The sequence below is a fragment of the Perognathus longimembris genome, chromosome 15, assembly GCF_023159225.1.
Source record: "Perognathus longimembris pacificus isolate PPM17 chromosome 15, ASM2315922v1, whole genome shotgun sequence".
In the NCBI taxonomy this organism is placed as follows: Eukaryota; Metazoa; Chordata; class Mammalia; order Rodentia; family Heteromyidae; genus Perognathus; species Perognathus longimembris.
Genome location: NC_063175.1, coordinates 50,432,018 through 50,447,647, shown reverse-complemented (window position 1 = coordinate 50,447,647; position 15,630 = coordinate 50,432,018). Strand labels below are relative to the sequence as shown.

General features: G+C 46.7%; 1 protein-coding gene across 2 annotated transcripts in view; it reads left to right on the top strand.

Annotated features, from left to right (window-relative positions):
- Positions 1-14,986, top strand: part of Bcl2 (BCL2 apoptosis regulator) — a 157,954-nt gene extending 142,968 nt beyond the window's left edge. Inside the window, exon 3 of one of the 2 annotated variants that reach the window (XR_007213382.1) lies at positions 14,513-14,606. Coding sequence is in view for 1 of the 2 variants with exons in the window: in XM_048363245.1 (XP_048219202.1) it covers positions 14,513-14,647 (135 nt within the window). In the remaining variant the exon portion in view is untranslated. Of the gene's footprint in view, positions 1-14,512 lie in introns of both variants that reach the window. The other variant, XM_048363245.1, reaches the window with a different exon arrangement.
- Positions 14,987-15,630: the final 644 nt, after the last annotated feature.

Below are 15,630 nucleotides of genomic sequence, written 5' to 3'. Positions count from 1 at the left end.
GACCTTGCTCTGCATTCCTTGTTCCAGTTACACAGCTGTTGCCATTGTCAGAGATTTTACATTTGCCTTGTGATAGAGTGGTTGAGTGTCCTTTTTGGGCACAGGAAGACCGTCTGATGAGGAAGGAAGAGGGTTGTCAAAGAGCCAGGCAGTGTGTCTTAAAAGGCATCTGGTTCTATTCATGTTGAGTCTTTCCAGGTGATCCGAGCTAAATCATAAACTACAAAGTGAAAGCAGATTCCCTCCGCACGCCCACGTGGAGCACACTGAGTTCAGAGCACGGAGAACGTAATTGCTGTTCTCTTATGGCCGGCGGGTCCATGGTGAGGCTGTGAGGCTTTTCCCAGTGGGAAAAGATGATCCAAGATCATCTGGGTCATTCTGATCTTCACGGAATAACAGGTACGCAGAGCTGCAGAACTGGGGAGTTGGAACTGGGGTGGGACGTGTTCTCTCGGGGTGCTCTGGGGGGTGGGATGTTAGCAGTCTATGCAATTGCAGTAAGATATGTGACTTACTTCCGCCAGACCAGGAACAACGGGGCCCTCACTACCGGGGACAAATCTATTCTCTCGCAGATGGCTGAGTCTGTGGTCGATCATCAGGGCCAAAGCTCTGGAGCCGGTGCAGTGTGACGTTTCCAGGCTTATTTCTTAACCATTCCTGAAAAGCAGGTGTCAAACAAGGCATGGCTGGAAGCTGCCAGTGCCCAGCCAGCCACAGGGATCCCACGCACCCCTCCCTGGAATGCCTTCTGCTTTGTTCTTTTCACGACAGCATGTAGCCCCTCCAGAGCTAAACCCACTTTCAGCAAGTGCCCATTAGGAAGCGCAGGGTCTTCTACTCCACCCACCCCCTGTCGCCTCCCTCAGTCAACACTTGCTGATTTAAACAAGTGAGAATCAAATATTCGGCCCCCAACTCTGGTCCTCTGCGTTTAATCAATGAAGACCCCCTCCCGCCCCCCATGCCTCCAGCCGTGCATCCTGATGACACCAATTAGGGCAAAGCTGCAGAACTTAACAAGCATCTGCTTTCAGTTCCCATTTCTGGCATATTTTCATGAATTAACTCTTGCAGCGGCAGCCTGGGCCATACCCCAAGTTCACAGGCCACATGGCAGGCAGAGTGAGGCATTGCGTGTCTGGTCCAAACAGTGACCTCCAAGGGGAACAGGGTCACCTGCCGCACTGTGCCCGGTGAGGCCGACAGCGATTGCAGTCGTGCTCGTGTGAAGGCACGGGCACTGGGGCGAGGCCAGGAGAATAACCACAGGTGTCGCTCTTGGCCCCAGGAAAGGCAGGTGGAGGGTCCAACCTGGTGCTCATCTGCGCACGGAACCCCACTCCCCTATTGGGATCGTCCTGTTTACGACAGAGGATGAGCCTCATGCTTCCCGTTGCGAGCCTGTGGCCTCCCCAGATGTCATTAGAATCAGCAGTGAGGACTCTTCAGGGTGATCCTTGCCATAGCTCCCAACTACCGGAGAGGCTACGCCGTGAGCCCTGGAGATTCAACCCAGTCTAGGATAACATCGCGAGACCTCTCTCTGTGTGGAAACTGTGGGGAGGCTGAGGAAGAGCACATGGCTTGTATGTACATAGGCAAAGAGATGAGAAGCACAGAGGCCACAGGGCTACTCAGCTGGGGAGAGGAGGGACTCGTGACACAAGGAAGTCGCCCGAGCCCTGGAAGTTCTGAGGCCAGGTGCGGGTTTGGGAGAAAGGGGAGCTGTAGAAGCAGAGTGTGCAGAGATGGGCCACTCTGAGGGGAATTGTCACCTGAAGTGGTTGTGGTAACACAGATTCTGACATGGACCAACACATCCCAATCACATCCCCGAGGATGCTCAAGAAAGACTGGAGAAGAAAAAGCACTATCGGTGCAATCCCAGGGGTGGGAACACTTTGGGATGAAGAAAATCTTAAGACCCGTAGGGAAAGTGCGAGAGGAAAGGCGCCTAGCCCAAGTAACTTCCTGTCCAGATAAACCCTTGAATCCCACCCAGCCACCACCTGGGTTCTTGGCTTGTTTTTGAGGATGACGGTGGCACTACGTTTTTAACCAAAGGAGTCCCACATACCTGTACACAACAAGATCATACTTTTGTAGAGTCCACATTAGTATTCAACTGATCTCTTCTCCTCTTCCTAGATGTGTAAGAAATTAGGAGGGCTGTAAATTGAGGTACAGTTCCCATTTTATGAAATTCCATTTCAAGTGATCAATTCATTATTTTTTAAGCGTATCTACAGGATTATGCAATCATCACTCCGATAATAACCCTGAACCCGTTCACAGTTGCTCTTCTTCCTCCCCAGGACCCTCCCCCCTCCCCCCCACCCAGAAACCACCAACATGCTTCCTGTCTCTGCGGACTTGCTTATTGGGGACATGTCATGTCAGTGGAATCATACACTGGCCTATTGTATCTGGTTTCTTTTCTCTAGCATGGTATTTCCCAGTTTCACCCATGCCATAGAACATATCCGTGTGTAATTCCTTTGAATGGCTGTGGCTGAATACTAGCGCTCCTTTGGTAGACATGTCACATTTTGTTGTCTCTTTATCAGTTAATGGTTGTTTGGGCCATTTCCACTTTTCAGCTGTTAAGATAATGCTGCTATGAATGTTCATGTACATATTGGGAGTTACTCTGGGAACCGATGCCAGGGGTTAAGTGGCTAGGTCACATGGTAGCTCTTAACTTTTTGAGGAACCATTGAACGGTGTTCCACAGCTAGCTGTACCTTTAACATTTCCCACCAGTGTGCAAGGTATCCAATTTATCTTCACCCTCACCAACACCTATTATTGTCCATTTTGTAAAATTAGAGCCTTGCTCATAGTCTGAAATAATAATTGTATTGTGGTTTTGATTTGCATTTCTCTTGTGGTTAGTGATCTCCAGCATCCTTTCACGAATACAACATGGCTGTTGGTGTACCATTTAGTGAAATGTCCGTTTAAATCCTTTTGTTTCAGAATTGGGTTAGTTATCTTTGTATTGTTGGGTATGATAGGTGGAGTTTTTGTGTGTGTGTGTGTTTGACGTACTTCCATGCCCGACAAAATATCACAAAGTAACATTCTCCCACAAATAATAAGATGCACTGAGCCCCAAACAAGAAAGGGCTAGGTGCCAAAAATGTAGCTCTAGCCAAAAAGAAGGCTTTGGAATGCGGAACGTAAAGAAGAAAAATGGAGACACTTTGTTCTAAAGCCAAGGCCTTGGAAGGCAGGTTACTGAGGCTCGCGAATGTGAGATCCTGAAAAAAGCCCTCTGTAAGTCAGGTGCTGAAAAGGACCACAGCAGCGAGCTTTTCTCTCCTGACCAGGCCTCTATTATTCTACAGGGTAAATGTGCTTAGACACATCCTATACATCGAACACACTTGGAAAACTCTCCTGCCTGTTAAAGCCACTGTGACAGCACCCGATTGAATAGCAGAAACCTACCTAGAGATGAATCAATCCCCCAGCTCCCTTCCCAGCAAGTTCCAAATGAAAGGACCTAGGGAGAAAAATCTCTAGCTTTGTCATTGTCATCATGGTTTTTTTTTCCTCTTACTGTATTTTCCAGCTTTCATTTTTCTTTCCTATCTTCTATTTTAATTCATTTTCTTTGCCTTATCTAATTTTAATTACTTTTATTTATTTAAACTTACTTTTTTCTTTTCTTTTTCCATGCTTCCTTTATTTCAATCATTTATGACTATTACTTTATCTTAATTCATAGCTTTATACTTTGTTCTGTATTATTTTTGTCATTGTCTTTTCTATGGTTAGTCATGGGATAGCAATTGGTTTTAGTTGTATTTGTGTACCCAGGATTTTTTTGGTGGTGTTACTGTTCTGATCAATTCTTTTCTCCTCTCTCTCGGTGGTACTGGAGACTGAGTCTTGAAGAGAAAGCTACTTACTAAAACAAATCCTCCGTAAAACTACAAGAGATATCTACCTTTTATAAGCAGAGATGCCCAAATCTCTATTTATAAACACAAGAAATAGGCAAAAGCAAGTCTACATGCCTTCTCCAAATGTTCTTAATAATAACCCTAAATATAAATGGTCTTCAGTCTCCACTTGAAAAATGAGGAGTGGTTAAAAATGGATTTAAAAACCAGATCCAACTGTTTGTTGTCTGTGAGAAACTCCATCTCAATAGCAAAAGTACACACATGGACTGAAAATGAAAGGATGGAAAACATATCCATATTCATATCTGACAAAGTAGATTCAAGCCAGAATGACTCAGAAAGCATAAAGAAGGTCACTACATATTAATAGCAAACAATCCATCAGAAAGATACAATGACTTTAAATTTATGTGCACTGAACATCAGTATACCCAATTTCCTAAACAGAGACTACATGACATAAGGAGTATATAGGTCCAGATATAGTAATAGTGAGCAGTTTCAATATTCCATTCTTATCAATAGATCATCCAGACCAAAAAGAATAGAAAAAAGAAAGTTCATAGTTAAGCTAACCACAGATCAACCAGGCTTATCTGGTAACCACAAAATATTCCACTCAACAGATTCTTCCCAGCAGCTCAGAAAACTGTCTCTAAAAATTAGGATATAATGCAAACCTTAACAAATACAAAAATGTGGCAGTATTTCTTATCGGATAGTAATGGAGTTAGGAAAGTTAGAACTCAGTAGCAAGGGAAAATATACAAACACCTGGGGATACATTTTTGAATTACCAATAAGTCACTAAAGAAATTAGGGAGTAAAATTATCTGAAAAAAATTCCTAGAATCAAATTAAAATGAAAATATAGCATAGCAGTAAAGGTAAACTACCAACAAAGGTATTTCTAAGAAGGAATTTAGAACTATGAGTGACTATATTAAAAAAAGAAAAAAACAGACGTGTCTCAAAAAGACCTAAAGATATACTTCATACTGTTAGAAAAACAAGAACAAGTCAAACCCCAAATCAGTAGACATGAAGAAATGATAGATTAGAGCAAAAATTAATGAACTAGAGACTAAAAGAATAAAGATAAATGAAGCAAAGATCTGATTCTTTGAAAAAAATAATTGCAAGATAAACCTTGAATTAACAACAAAAAAAAGAGAGAACCCATATTAATAAAATTAGATGGAAGTGGAGCTGTGGTGGTAGAGTAGTAGCCTTGAGCAAAAATTCGAAGGGACAGTCCCCAGGCCTTGAGTTAAAGCCTTAGTACTAGGGGGGAAAAGACAAAATTAGAGATGAACAAGAGTATGTTCATGACAGATACCAAAGAAATACAGGAGATCATTAGGGAATATTTTTTATAACATATTCTAATGAAATGGAAAAATCTAAAAGAAATGGGTAAGTTTCTAGACATGACCTGCTAAAAATAAACCAGCAGGCTATAACAACCTACACAGACCTGTAATGAGCAACAAGACTGAAAGAGTTACAGAACCTTCCAACAAAGAAAAGCCAGAACCAGGTGAATTTGCTGCTGACTCTACCAGACTTTTAAACAACTAACTCCCATGCTCCTCAGACTATTTCGTAAAATAGAAAAGGGAGAAATGTTTCCAAACTCATTCAGTATTACCCTAAAGTCAAAATAGGACACACACAAAACAGAAAATTATAGACATATTTATTTGATGAACATGGACACAAAAATTCTCAATAAGATCCTTGCAAACTGAAGTCAACAGCACATTTAAAAGATCATACACCAGCATCAAATTGGTTTCATTCCAGGCATGCAAAGCAGGCTCAACAGATGTAAGTCAGTAAGAATTATACAGCACATAAATCCATTGAAGGGTAAAAATAACCTTGATCATTTCAATACATGCAGAAAAGGCCTTTGGCAAAATTCAACATCCTTTTATGATAAAGCCATAAGGAAACTAGGAACAGAAGAAAACATACCCCAACATAATTAAGGATATATATAACAAACCTTTATGCAACATTTTAGGGGAAAAGCAAAATAGTTTTCCTTTCAAATCAGCCATGAGTCAAGGAGTCCGTTTCTCTTCATTCTTATTATAAATAGGGCCTTTGTTCTTAGCTATAGTAATACGGCAAGAAAAAGAAATAAAAGGGACCGAGATGGGAATGAAAGAAAAAGCATTCCTATTTGCAGATAATATAATCCTGTATCTAAAAGATAGTGATGATCAGCTAGAGGACCCTTCAGTCTGATAACACCAGTTGCCTGTCAGTTAAATCTGTTAATTAATCCTGTCACAGTAAAGGATAAAGAAAATGTGGTATATGCATGCAATGAAGTTTTATTCAATGGTAAGGAAATTATGTCATTTGCAGGAAAATGGATGGAACTGTAGATCCACTTTCATCTGAAATAAGCCAGGCTCAGGCAAATACTACATATTTTCTTTAATATGCAGAACCTAGGGTTGTTTTTTTTTAATGGTATGGAGGGGAACTATTTAGGAAAAGGAAAGGAACCAGCACAAATACGAAGAGGAACAAGAAAGGATAGTAATCGGTGATGGGAATTATGACTCAAAAATTTGTTAGCTATATGTATGAAAATATAATGACTAATTCCTATAGTGTTTTGTAAATCAAAACACAAATAAAAACATGAATGGGAAAAACCTACTGTGAAATATTATATTCCAAAGCAATTAGGATAGGACAAGAAGATCTGTACCCTATTTATCTTGAGGAGTCCCCAGCATCTTGCAAAAATAGGTTCGGTGACTAAATAGCTAAGCAAACTGAGGATGAGGCTTCCAAGTCTGCTAGAGAAAAGGCCTACAGTCGCTTCTGTTATGATTTATTACCCCCCCAAAAGTGTCAACACATTTGAGTACCTTTCTTAGTGAAAGCCTCTTTTTGTCCATGTCTTTGTTTGCCTTTTGAAGTGCTGGACTAATCACTCTTCAATGGACGAACGATGGACCTGCAGGTGGCTGGCTAACCCTCCCCCCACACCCACACACACCTTGCAGTATTTGCATAGCTGATAGGTTGGGTGGGGTTTGTGTCTCTGCTTTCCGGTAGATAGCATCACTCTATCGCTCTGCAGGGTGAATAGGCCAAAGGATCCTATGAGACCCTGTCCTGGCTGACTCTAAACCTCAGGTCTCCGCTAGTGGCCGGGCACAGCCAAGCAGCCTTGTGGCTGAAGATTCTCCAGAGCATCAAAGATACTTTGGCACATGGTTTTCAAACTGTGCCCTGCTCAAGAAAGAAAGCAGCCTTTTGGACTTGTCCAAGCTCAACCACTGCCTTATTTGCATCTTCAGCTCAATTTGCATAACAAAATATACCAACACTGCCCACAACCAACTGTGTGGTAGGCAGGGCAGGGCCAGGGCGGCAAGGTTTGTTTTTGTTTTGTTCCTGTTTTTCATCCTCTTGCCTTTTGTCTAGCGGGGTTTCTAGTTACATCGCAACCGTGCTTAGATGAGATTGCATTGTATATATATCCTGCCGTTGGTTCCAAGAACGTCTCCCTGGGCCCAGAGTTCCTCCAGGGTCAGCCCGGATTCAGTAGGAGGAAAGAGAGCAGTGCTTCTCAGCCTCAGCATTGTCTCTCTGAGCCAGGCAGCTGTGTGGCCTTCAGTGAGAGGCTCAAGGGCTATTTTTTTTTTCTTTCTCTTCCTTCCCTTTCAAACCTGGAGTCAGTATTTTCAGAGCAAAGGGAAGGGACCGGAGGAAGAGTCCCGGGGGTGGGGGGGGGAAGCAAGCCTAGGTCTGCCACAGCAGCCGGTTCTGCAGGCAGAACCCTCCAGGCCCATTCAGCAGAGGAAATCCTGCCCAGCCAATGAGCAGGGGGGAAATGGAGTCACTTCCTCACCAGCTGCTTTATTCAGGTAGAAAATAAAAAAAGCCCTCACTTCCTCGCGTGTGCTCCACTTCCCTTTCTGCTCAGAGCCACACCTGTGCCAAGAGAACCACCCTACCGCTCCCTGGTCCCTATGGAGCTGCTGTGCTGCGGTGTGTGCCCGGCTCTCCCCTCCCCTCCACCGCCTTGCTTTCCTTCCCCTTCTCCTAGGATCCTCGCTCCTGCCTGTCAGCAGGAGATGATGTTAGGAATGAGGCTTATATCCGCTCAGCAGAACCCACAATGTCAGAACACACCCCCACCCCCATTTTTTTTTTGGTACGTAGGGATGGCCAGGACCCGCTGTGGATCTTGCTCATGAACAGCCCTTCCCTTTGGTCATGTCCCCTGTCTTGTATAACAGGCAGAGTGCTCTCCCTTCCGATGATTGAGCTTTTACCGCGAAGCAACAGGCTTCAAGGTTTGTCTTCCTGGTGTATTAAACCCAGTGCCCATCTCCCTGATGGAGGAATTGGGGGGGTGGGTGGGGAGGAGGAAGGCAAGGGCATTTGAGTGATGCTACTCCGTCTATCCCTGTGGTGCGGATTTTCAGTTGTGGACAGGTTGCACAGTGTTTTGGAACCAGAAAGGCACAGAGGCTGACTGTGAGACTCGTTGCCCGTAAATGAATGATGAGGGCACTTGACGCTGCTACGAAAAAGAGACGCTGGATTTTGTTTAGGTTGGCCATTGATTTGGTATTTCTCTGTTCCCCCTATTTAAAAAAAAAAAACAACCTGTCATCCATTAGATTATGTGTGAAAGCCCTATCCTGTATCAGAAAAAAATCAGTTTATTTCAGCTCCATATACACATGGATTGTATTATATATTACATGTGTGATTATCATATATGTGTATATATATGAACATATATATATATACATATATATGTACACACATACATACACATTTACCAATTACCAAAGTAACACATGACAGACACTTGCTCCAGGAATCCAGAGATAAATCTGGTTTTTTTTTGTTTTTTTTTTTTTGGCCAGTCCTGGGGCTTGGACTCAGGGCCTGAGCACTGTCCCTGGCTTCTTTTTTTTTTGCTCAAGGCTAGCACTCTGCCACTTGAGCCACAGCGCCACTTCTGGCCGTTTTCTGCATATGTGGTGCTGGGGAATTGAACCCAGGGCCTCATGTATACAAGGCAAGCACTCTTGCCACTAGGCCATATCCCCAGCCCCCAGAGATAAATCTGAAGAGATCTTACGTCCCCAGTGCTCATAACTGGGTGGGAAAACAAGCATGGGAAGGCACAGTCTTCCAGTCTCCGTGTACCACAATGACCATGGCTGCTTCCTTTTCTGTCTTGCCTCTCCTCCACTGCCCCCGGAAAGTGTTGTGACGTGATCTCCCAAATGAACCACTTCTACCTCATCTTCGATTTAAGGTATGCTTCAGAGGAGCTCAGCCTGGACAGTGGGAGTTACTGATGACTGGATGTCTGGGAGGGGAAGGAGAAACATGGAGGATGGTCTCAGGGTGTAGCTTTACTCAGTGGAAAGAACACCATGAAGTCAGGAAGAGAGGCAGGCTTGGGAGAGGGCGTGATTCTGGCCTTGGTGGTTGAGGCAGGTTGATTGTGCCTTCTGTGAGTCATCTTAGTAACTAGAACAGGAATCTGGTGGCTAGATTGAGAGTAGGGCAGGCCATAAAGACTCCAGCAGCCATGATGGGAATAGTATTTAAGATAAAGTGAGGAAAGAATATTGCCAAAGAGAGAGCAGATGGTTAGGGTAGATCACCACACATCAGAGCAAACATTTGACAGGAATCTGAATATTTACATGTCATGACAAAGAAACAGAAGAAAAGATGGCGCAAAATTGTAGTGGGTGGTAGGGACAGTTTGTGGAAGAAGGTTCCAGAAGTAATGGAAGATAGTGGAATCAGGGTGAAGGGTGGAGAGGAGCAGAGGAGGATAGGGGAGTTGATGATCATTGAATGGTCATGCTTACTGGCCTCAATTTTCTCAGAGGGGTAGAGGGTGCCATTAGCTGCTAAAAGAGAAGTGTAAGGAGGGCTGGGAATATGGCCTAGTGGCAAGAGTGCTTGCCTCCTGCACATGAAGCTCTCGGTTCGATTCCCCAGCACCACATATATGGAAAACGGCCAGAAGGGGCGCTGTGGCTCAGGTGGCAGAGTGCTAGCCTTGAGCGGAAAGAAGCCAGGGACAAGTGCTCAGGCCCTGAGTCCAAGGCCCAGGACTGGCCAAAAAAAGAAGTGTAAGGAAAAAGAGTGACTGTTTAGAACAATCAAGAGATGTAAATGATCTGGTAAAGGGCAAGGAATTGCTGCGTGGTCTGGGAACCATGAATTTAGAGTAGTATCAGTGCTTAGTTATTTTCTCCCGTGAAATCCGGACATCTAGCTGAGGCTCACTTTGGATGGAATGAAGTTGAGGAGAGTATTTATTTACATTGTGATTACTATGCATTGGATTCACGAAGAGTATTAGCATTGTATTGTACGGGTAGGCTGATCGTGTTTTCAGACACTTGCTTCCAAGTTCTTGATACCGTATATAATGCGTGCATTCGATTATTTTTTTCCAACGTGAATAAATTACGAAGGAGAGGAATAATAATTAGAAGGCTTTGGGTGAGACATTAACAAACAGAAAAGATCTCTCCTTTTGCCTTTATGTGGGACACTGCCCGAAAGCATTCTGAAACACCTACCTCCTTCTTCTCAGGACCTAAGAGTCTCTCTTTTGTTTTTTTTGGGTTTTTTTTCTATTGCATCAGTTTGGGTTTTAGAGTGTTGTTTCCCTTGGAATCAAATTAGTTTGAATCAATGCCTGTCTTGAAGGGTTCTGAGTGGAGAAAAGACCCCCAGGGAGGTCTGAGAGACGCGGGGGAAGACCCAGGGAGGGTGTCCGTGGCCCCGTGATCGCTCCATCCCTCCATCACTGTAATGCGGGAGAGATGCGGACCCTTGCCAAGCTGCCAGAGTCTTGGCTCTGGGTGCTCATGGCAGAGCCTCTCTGACTTCCTCCAACTTCACCCTGAGGACCCGGGGTTGCCAGTTTGCTTTGTGAGGCCACCCACAGTCTGAGACAATCGGTGACCTCAGAATGTGCCATGCCTCCGCATGTGTCGCTGTGCAGCAGAGCCGGGCCCAGCCTGCTTCCCGCTGGCGTGGGGGCTCGCAGAGGTGGGGGGACCCCCCCACCCCCGAGCCTGGCGCATCCCCGCCGAAGGAGCGGCTGCATATGCAGCCAGAGGTTTTTGTCAGGGTCATGTGACGAAGGCCCAGGTTTGCTTTCTCCCTCGTCGTTGCTTTTAATACATAAAATGAGCAAGTGTTTATTTAAAACAGCTTTCAAATTTAAACAAATAGTGACAGGCTGTTCAAACAGACTTCGGAAATCGCCCTAATCAGGATGTTTGAAAAAGCAAGAAGATTCCCTGTGGAAGAAGAGGTTATTCAGATGTCTAGTTCTGAATGCACGGGGCGTTCTTTGCACTTTTGGATCCCAGAAACGCAGAGCGTGGGGACGAGAATCCATCTCCAGCGGCTCAGTGACTCAGCGCCTCCCCTGCCCACAACCTGACTAATTCATCCAGCCCTCAGGGACATTTTCCGGTCACTTCCTGTCTTCAACTGGGACAGGGAACATGTACCCTGGAAGTCTCATTTCCATGGGGACCGTCCCTTCCCCCCCCCCCCCCGCACTGTCCTCTGCGGGGACTGAGGAGTCACTTTTTCCGGTGGACAGCCCAGGCGGAGCCTTGTGAAGGGAAAGGCAGGGGAACAGGTGTGTCTGGGCCAGGACAGGCGGGAGGGGGGGTGGGCAGCAAGCCGTGAGGACCTCATTCATTCCTCTTCTGGACCAGGCTGAAACAGATGGCTTGAGATGTTTGCCACCCCTGACTTTATGGGAGAAGTAAAGTAAGGCACCCGTAGCTGGGTCTGAGGACTTTGCTCACGGCTGTAAACTCATCAACTCCCTCTGTGCCCTTCTTCACCCCTTGGGGTGCAGAAGCACCTGGTGCCCACTTTGGGGGTCAAGAGAGGCTCGTGCTATTTTTCTTCATAGTGCTCATGGGAAGTGGCTCGTGGAAGCTGCTAGAAGCGCTGTAGTCAGTGTACGGGACTGAGGCAGCAAGAGGGACCTCTCCGGCTCCGCAGCGGCAGGGATGTTTGGGGAGATTGTCTTTCGTCCCCCTCCATGCTGTAACCCTCGGTCAGGCGAAGCGGGAGCCTCTCCCTGCCCCCCTTCTACTTCCCACAGCGGCTCCACGACCAGGACGGTCAGCCCAAGATGGTCTGGAACTTCATTCATTTTAGATTTGTGCCCCAGTAAGCTCCTTTGGGAGAGGACCCCCCCCCCCCCCCCGCAGATGCCTGTGTCCGCCTCTCCCTGCACAAGCAGAGGACCCCCCCCCCCATGTCTGCAGTTGTGTCTGGGTGACGGACGCAGGAGGCAGCCTCTCCTCCAAGCTGCCGGGGTGCCTCCTCGTGGTAGAGACAGATGGACGCCGAGTCAGGATGGACCTCAGCCCTGCCCGAAGAGCACTAAGCGCGTATTCCATTCATGTTCATGGGCTGGGTTTTCTAGAACTCAGTGTTTGAATTTTCATTCATTCCCTCCCCACCCCCACCCCCACCCCCAGTGCTGGGCTTGAACGCAGATCCTAGGCAAAGCTCAAGGCTAGTGCTCCACCACTTGAGCCTCAGCTCCTCTTGCCATGTTTAGGCGGTCCATTGGAGGTAGGAACCTCACCGACTTTCCTGCCCCGGCTGGCTTTGGAACCCTGATCCTCAGATCTCAGCCTCCTGAGTAGCTAGGATGACAGGCGTGAGCCACTAGGTGCTTTTGACAAGTTATGTGAAGAAGAAGAAGAAGAAGGAAATCCTTTGCGCCCTCTTCTGGTACAAGTTTATCTAGACCCAGCGCCCACTTGGTGACCAGTCGCTCCTCTGGGCCAATACATCAGCCCAGTGTTGATAGGAGCAGACTGCTGACACACAGAGCAAATCATTGGTTCTTCTGTGGTCCACATTGGGGTCTCTTTTACCCCCAGGACTGCTCAGCCATGACCCTCAGAGTGTGAAGGACTGGAAGATTCCTTGTGCATTGTAGGATGTTGATCAGCATCTCTGGCCTCTACTAGATAGATGCAGGTAGCATCCACCCCCCCCCCCCGCCAGGGTCAGGTCATAAGGACCAGTGTTTCTGCACATTGTCAAATATCCCTAGGAAACAAGATAACCTTCTGTGAAAACTTGCTGCTGAAGAGTCCTGCTCTCGTTGTACAAGCTGGTGTCAGCCCCAGGGAGGCCACGAGAGAGTGACTGGCTCGGCACAAGCCCCCTTTCTGATTATGGGATGCGATGTCAATTAACGGTCAACTGAGTTCCAGGAGTTTATTTCCAAAATCAACAAACAAGCCAACGATTTATATATATAAAGAAGTATCCTAGTAGCATGTATAATTGCTAAGCTTGAAACACCCTAAACAAGACATTTGTTAAAGTATAAATATCTATAAACATATACATGTACTATACACTCATGAAAAGTTATTACTGAATGTGTGAAGTTGCCCCAGCAATGCCTAAACCTCACTTTAAGCCCACTTCTAGAGTCCCAAGGGCTGTAGAAAGAACCATTTCAGATCGGTTAATAGGCATTCAGGTGAAGTGTTGGACCCAATTCAAACCAGTGACTGAATTCAAAAAGCATTAACAAACATTGCTAATCTGATACCGTATATCCACGCCAGGCCAGTGATAAAGACACGGCTGCTCCCCCTAATACAAGCCCAGATGGACAGAAACACTGACCATCGCAAACAACCCGCTCCCCGCAGCACGAAGGCAGTGCCCTGAGGCGTGCTTTCTGCAGAAATTCGTACCTGTTTGTTTGTTTGTTTGGACAATGCTAGGGTTTGAACTCAGAGGCCTACATATGGTAGGCAGGCTCTCTACCACTCGAGTCATGGCTCCAGACCAAGCTCTTGTTTCTACATGAAGTGCAATGTTTCCTAGCAGTGAACTCAGCTGACTGTTCATCCGAGCGGAGCCTTGCAATCCTGAAGCCTTTGGCTAATCTCTCCTCACTCCTTCCCAGCTGCTGTGATGGTCAAGGCCTTTTACACCAAGCAAGGAGATTTGCTTCTTCGTGTATATATTCCAAACAACAGCGAGTTCAATGACTTTGTACAATTAGTCCTGTGCAGGACAAGTAAAACAGTGCGTTAGGCCTCTCGGGGTTGTGTCTGGCATGCAGCAAGCGCTCAATAAAGAAGGAGGGTCGTCGCTGTCTTCGCTATGGTTTACTATTTTTAATGAGTGACCAGGCTAGGTAACATTGCAAAATGTCCATTTTTCCCCCCCAGTTGCCTTTGCGGTTTTACACTTTGCTTCTGAGCACTTACTTCTCCGATCCCCTACTCCTGGTGCTCGTTTTCGTGGGACTCTGTCCACCTATACTAGATTTTAGGCTGTTTTATATACTGCCTTATCTCTAAAGTGCCTGGCCTGGAAATGGCTTTCCAGTGACTAGCCCCCACATGGGTGCAAACAGTGAACCCTGAATCATTGTCTCCAAGAGCCTGCTTCCTTCCCTCGGTCTCGTGGCTGAGCCTGCCCAGGCCGCCGGCCAGGGCCGCGTCCAGCTCCACCTCCTCTGTGACCCTCCTCCTTGTTCTCTCCCCCTGCAGGACGCCTTTGTGGAGCTGTACGGCCCCAGCATGCGACCTCTGTTTGACTTCTCCTGGCTGTCTCTGAAGACGCTGCTCAGCCTGGCCTTGGTGGGAGCCTGCATCACCCTGGGTGCCTACTTGGGGCACAAGTGAAGTCTCCCGGGCCTTCCCCAAACCCATATGCAAAAGGTTCACACAAAAGCAGTAGAAAGAATATGCACTGTCCGTGACGTATCGTGAAATGAAGTTGTGGTCTCCTTAAAAAGAAAACAACACACACACACACACACACACACACACACACACACACACAGCTTTTCAGGCAACACGTTGAATCAGCTATTTACTGCCAAAGGGAAATAACATTTATTTTTTACATGACGAAGAAGAAAAAAAAAGGTTTATTTATTTAAAACAATCCCATTGAAACTCCCATTCTCTTGGAAGCCCCATCCAGGTGCCACCACCGGGTGCGGGCCCGGCGTCCCCGAGCGCCCATGCACCTGCTCACCGTCCCCACGCGCATCCCAAGAGCAGAGCCATGGACGGGGAGGCCTTGACTGCGAAGAAGCCCAGCCCCGGCTCCTCCAGAATGGGGAGAGGCGAGGCCGTGGGGGAGACGGTGTTCTCCTGGTTGGCCTTCGCTGAGGTGGGCCAGGAAGGGTTCTCAGAGGGGCGGCCATTCTTCCCTGAAGAATGAGCACTGTACGCTGCACACGGTACTTACCCACCCCATGAACGGACTCGCCCCGGGGACTTCGGATGGACGTGGTACCCGCTGAGACTTCCCAACCGAAGGGCAGCGAAGGGGGGGAAAAAAAGGCCCTTAAACCATAGGAAAGTATTTTTTTAAGCTACCAATTGTGCCCAGAAGCATTTGAGCAGTTTATATACGCTATCATCCAGTACCTTAACCCCTGATTGTGTATAGCCCTCTATTTTGTATATGTCCCCTTGTCCCCTCCAATACTTGCTCTGTCCGAGTAGGAAACAGAAGCCTCTGGGTTGGAGGAAGTGGGGTGTTCTGGGGACTTCTTCGCCATCAGGAAGACTGGAGTCACCCAGAGCATCGGGTGGCCACAAGTGCCTGCTTTGAAGGAGACTCACATGTGCAGAACCAGGCGGCAGGGCTGGGC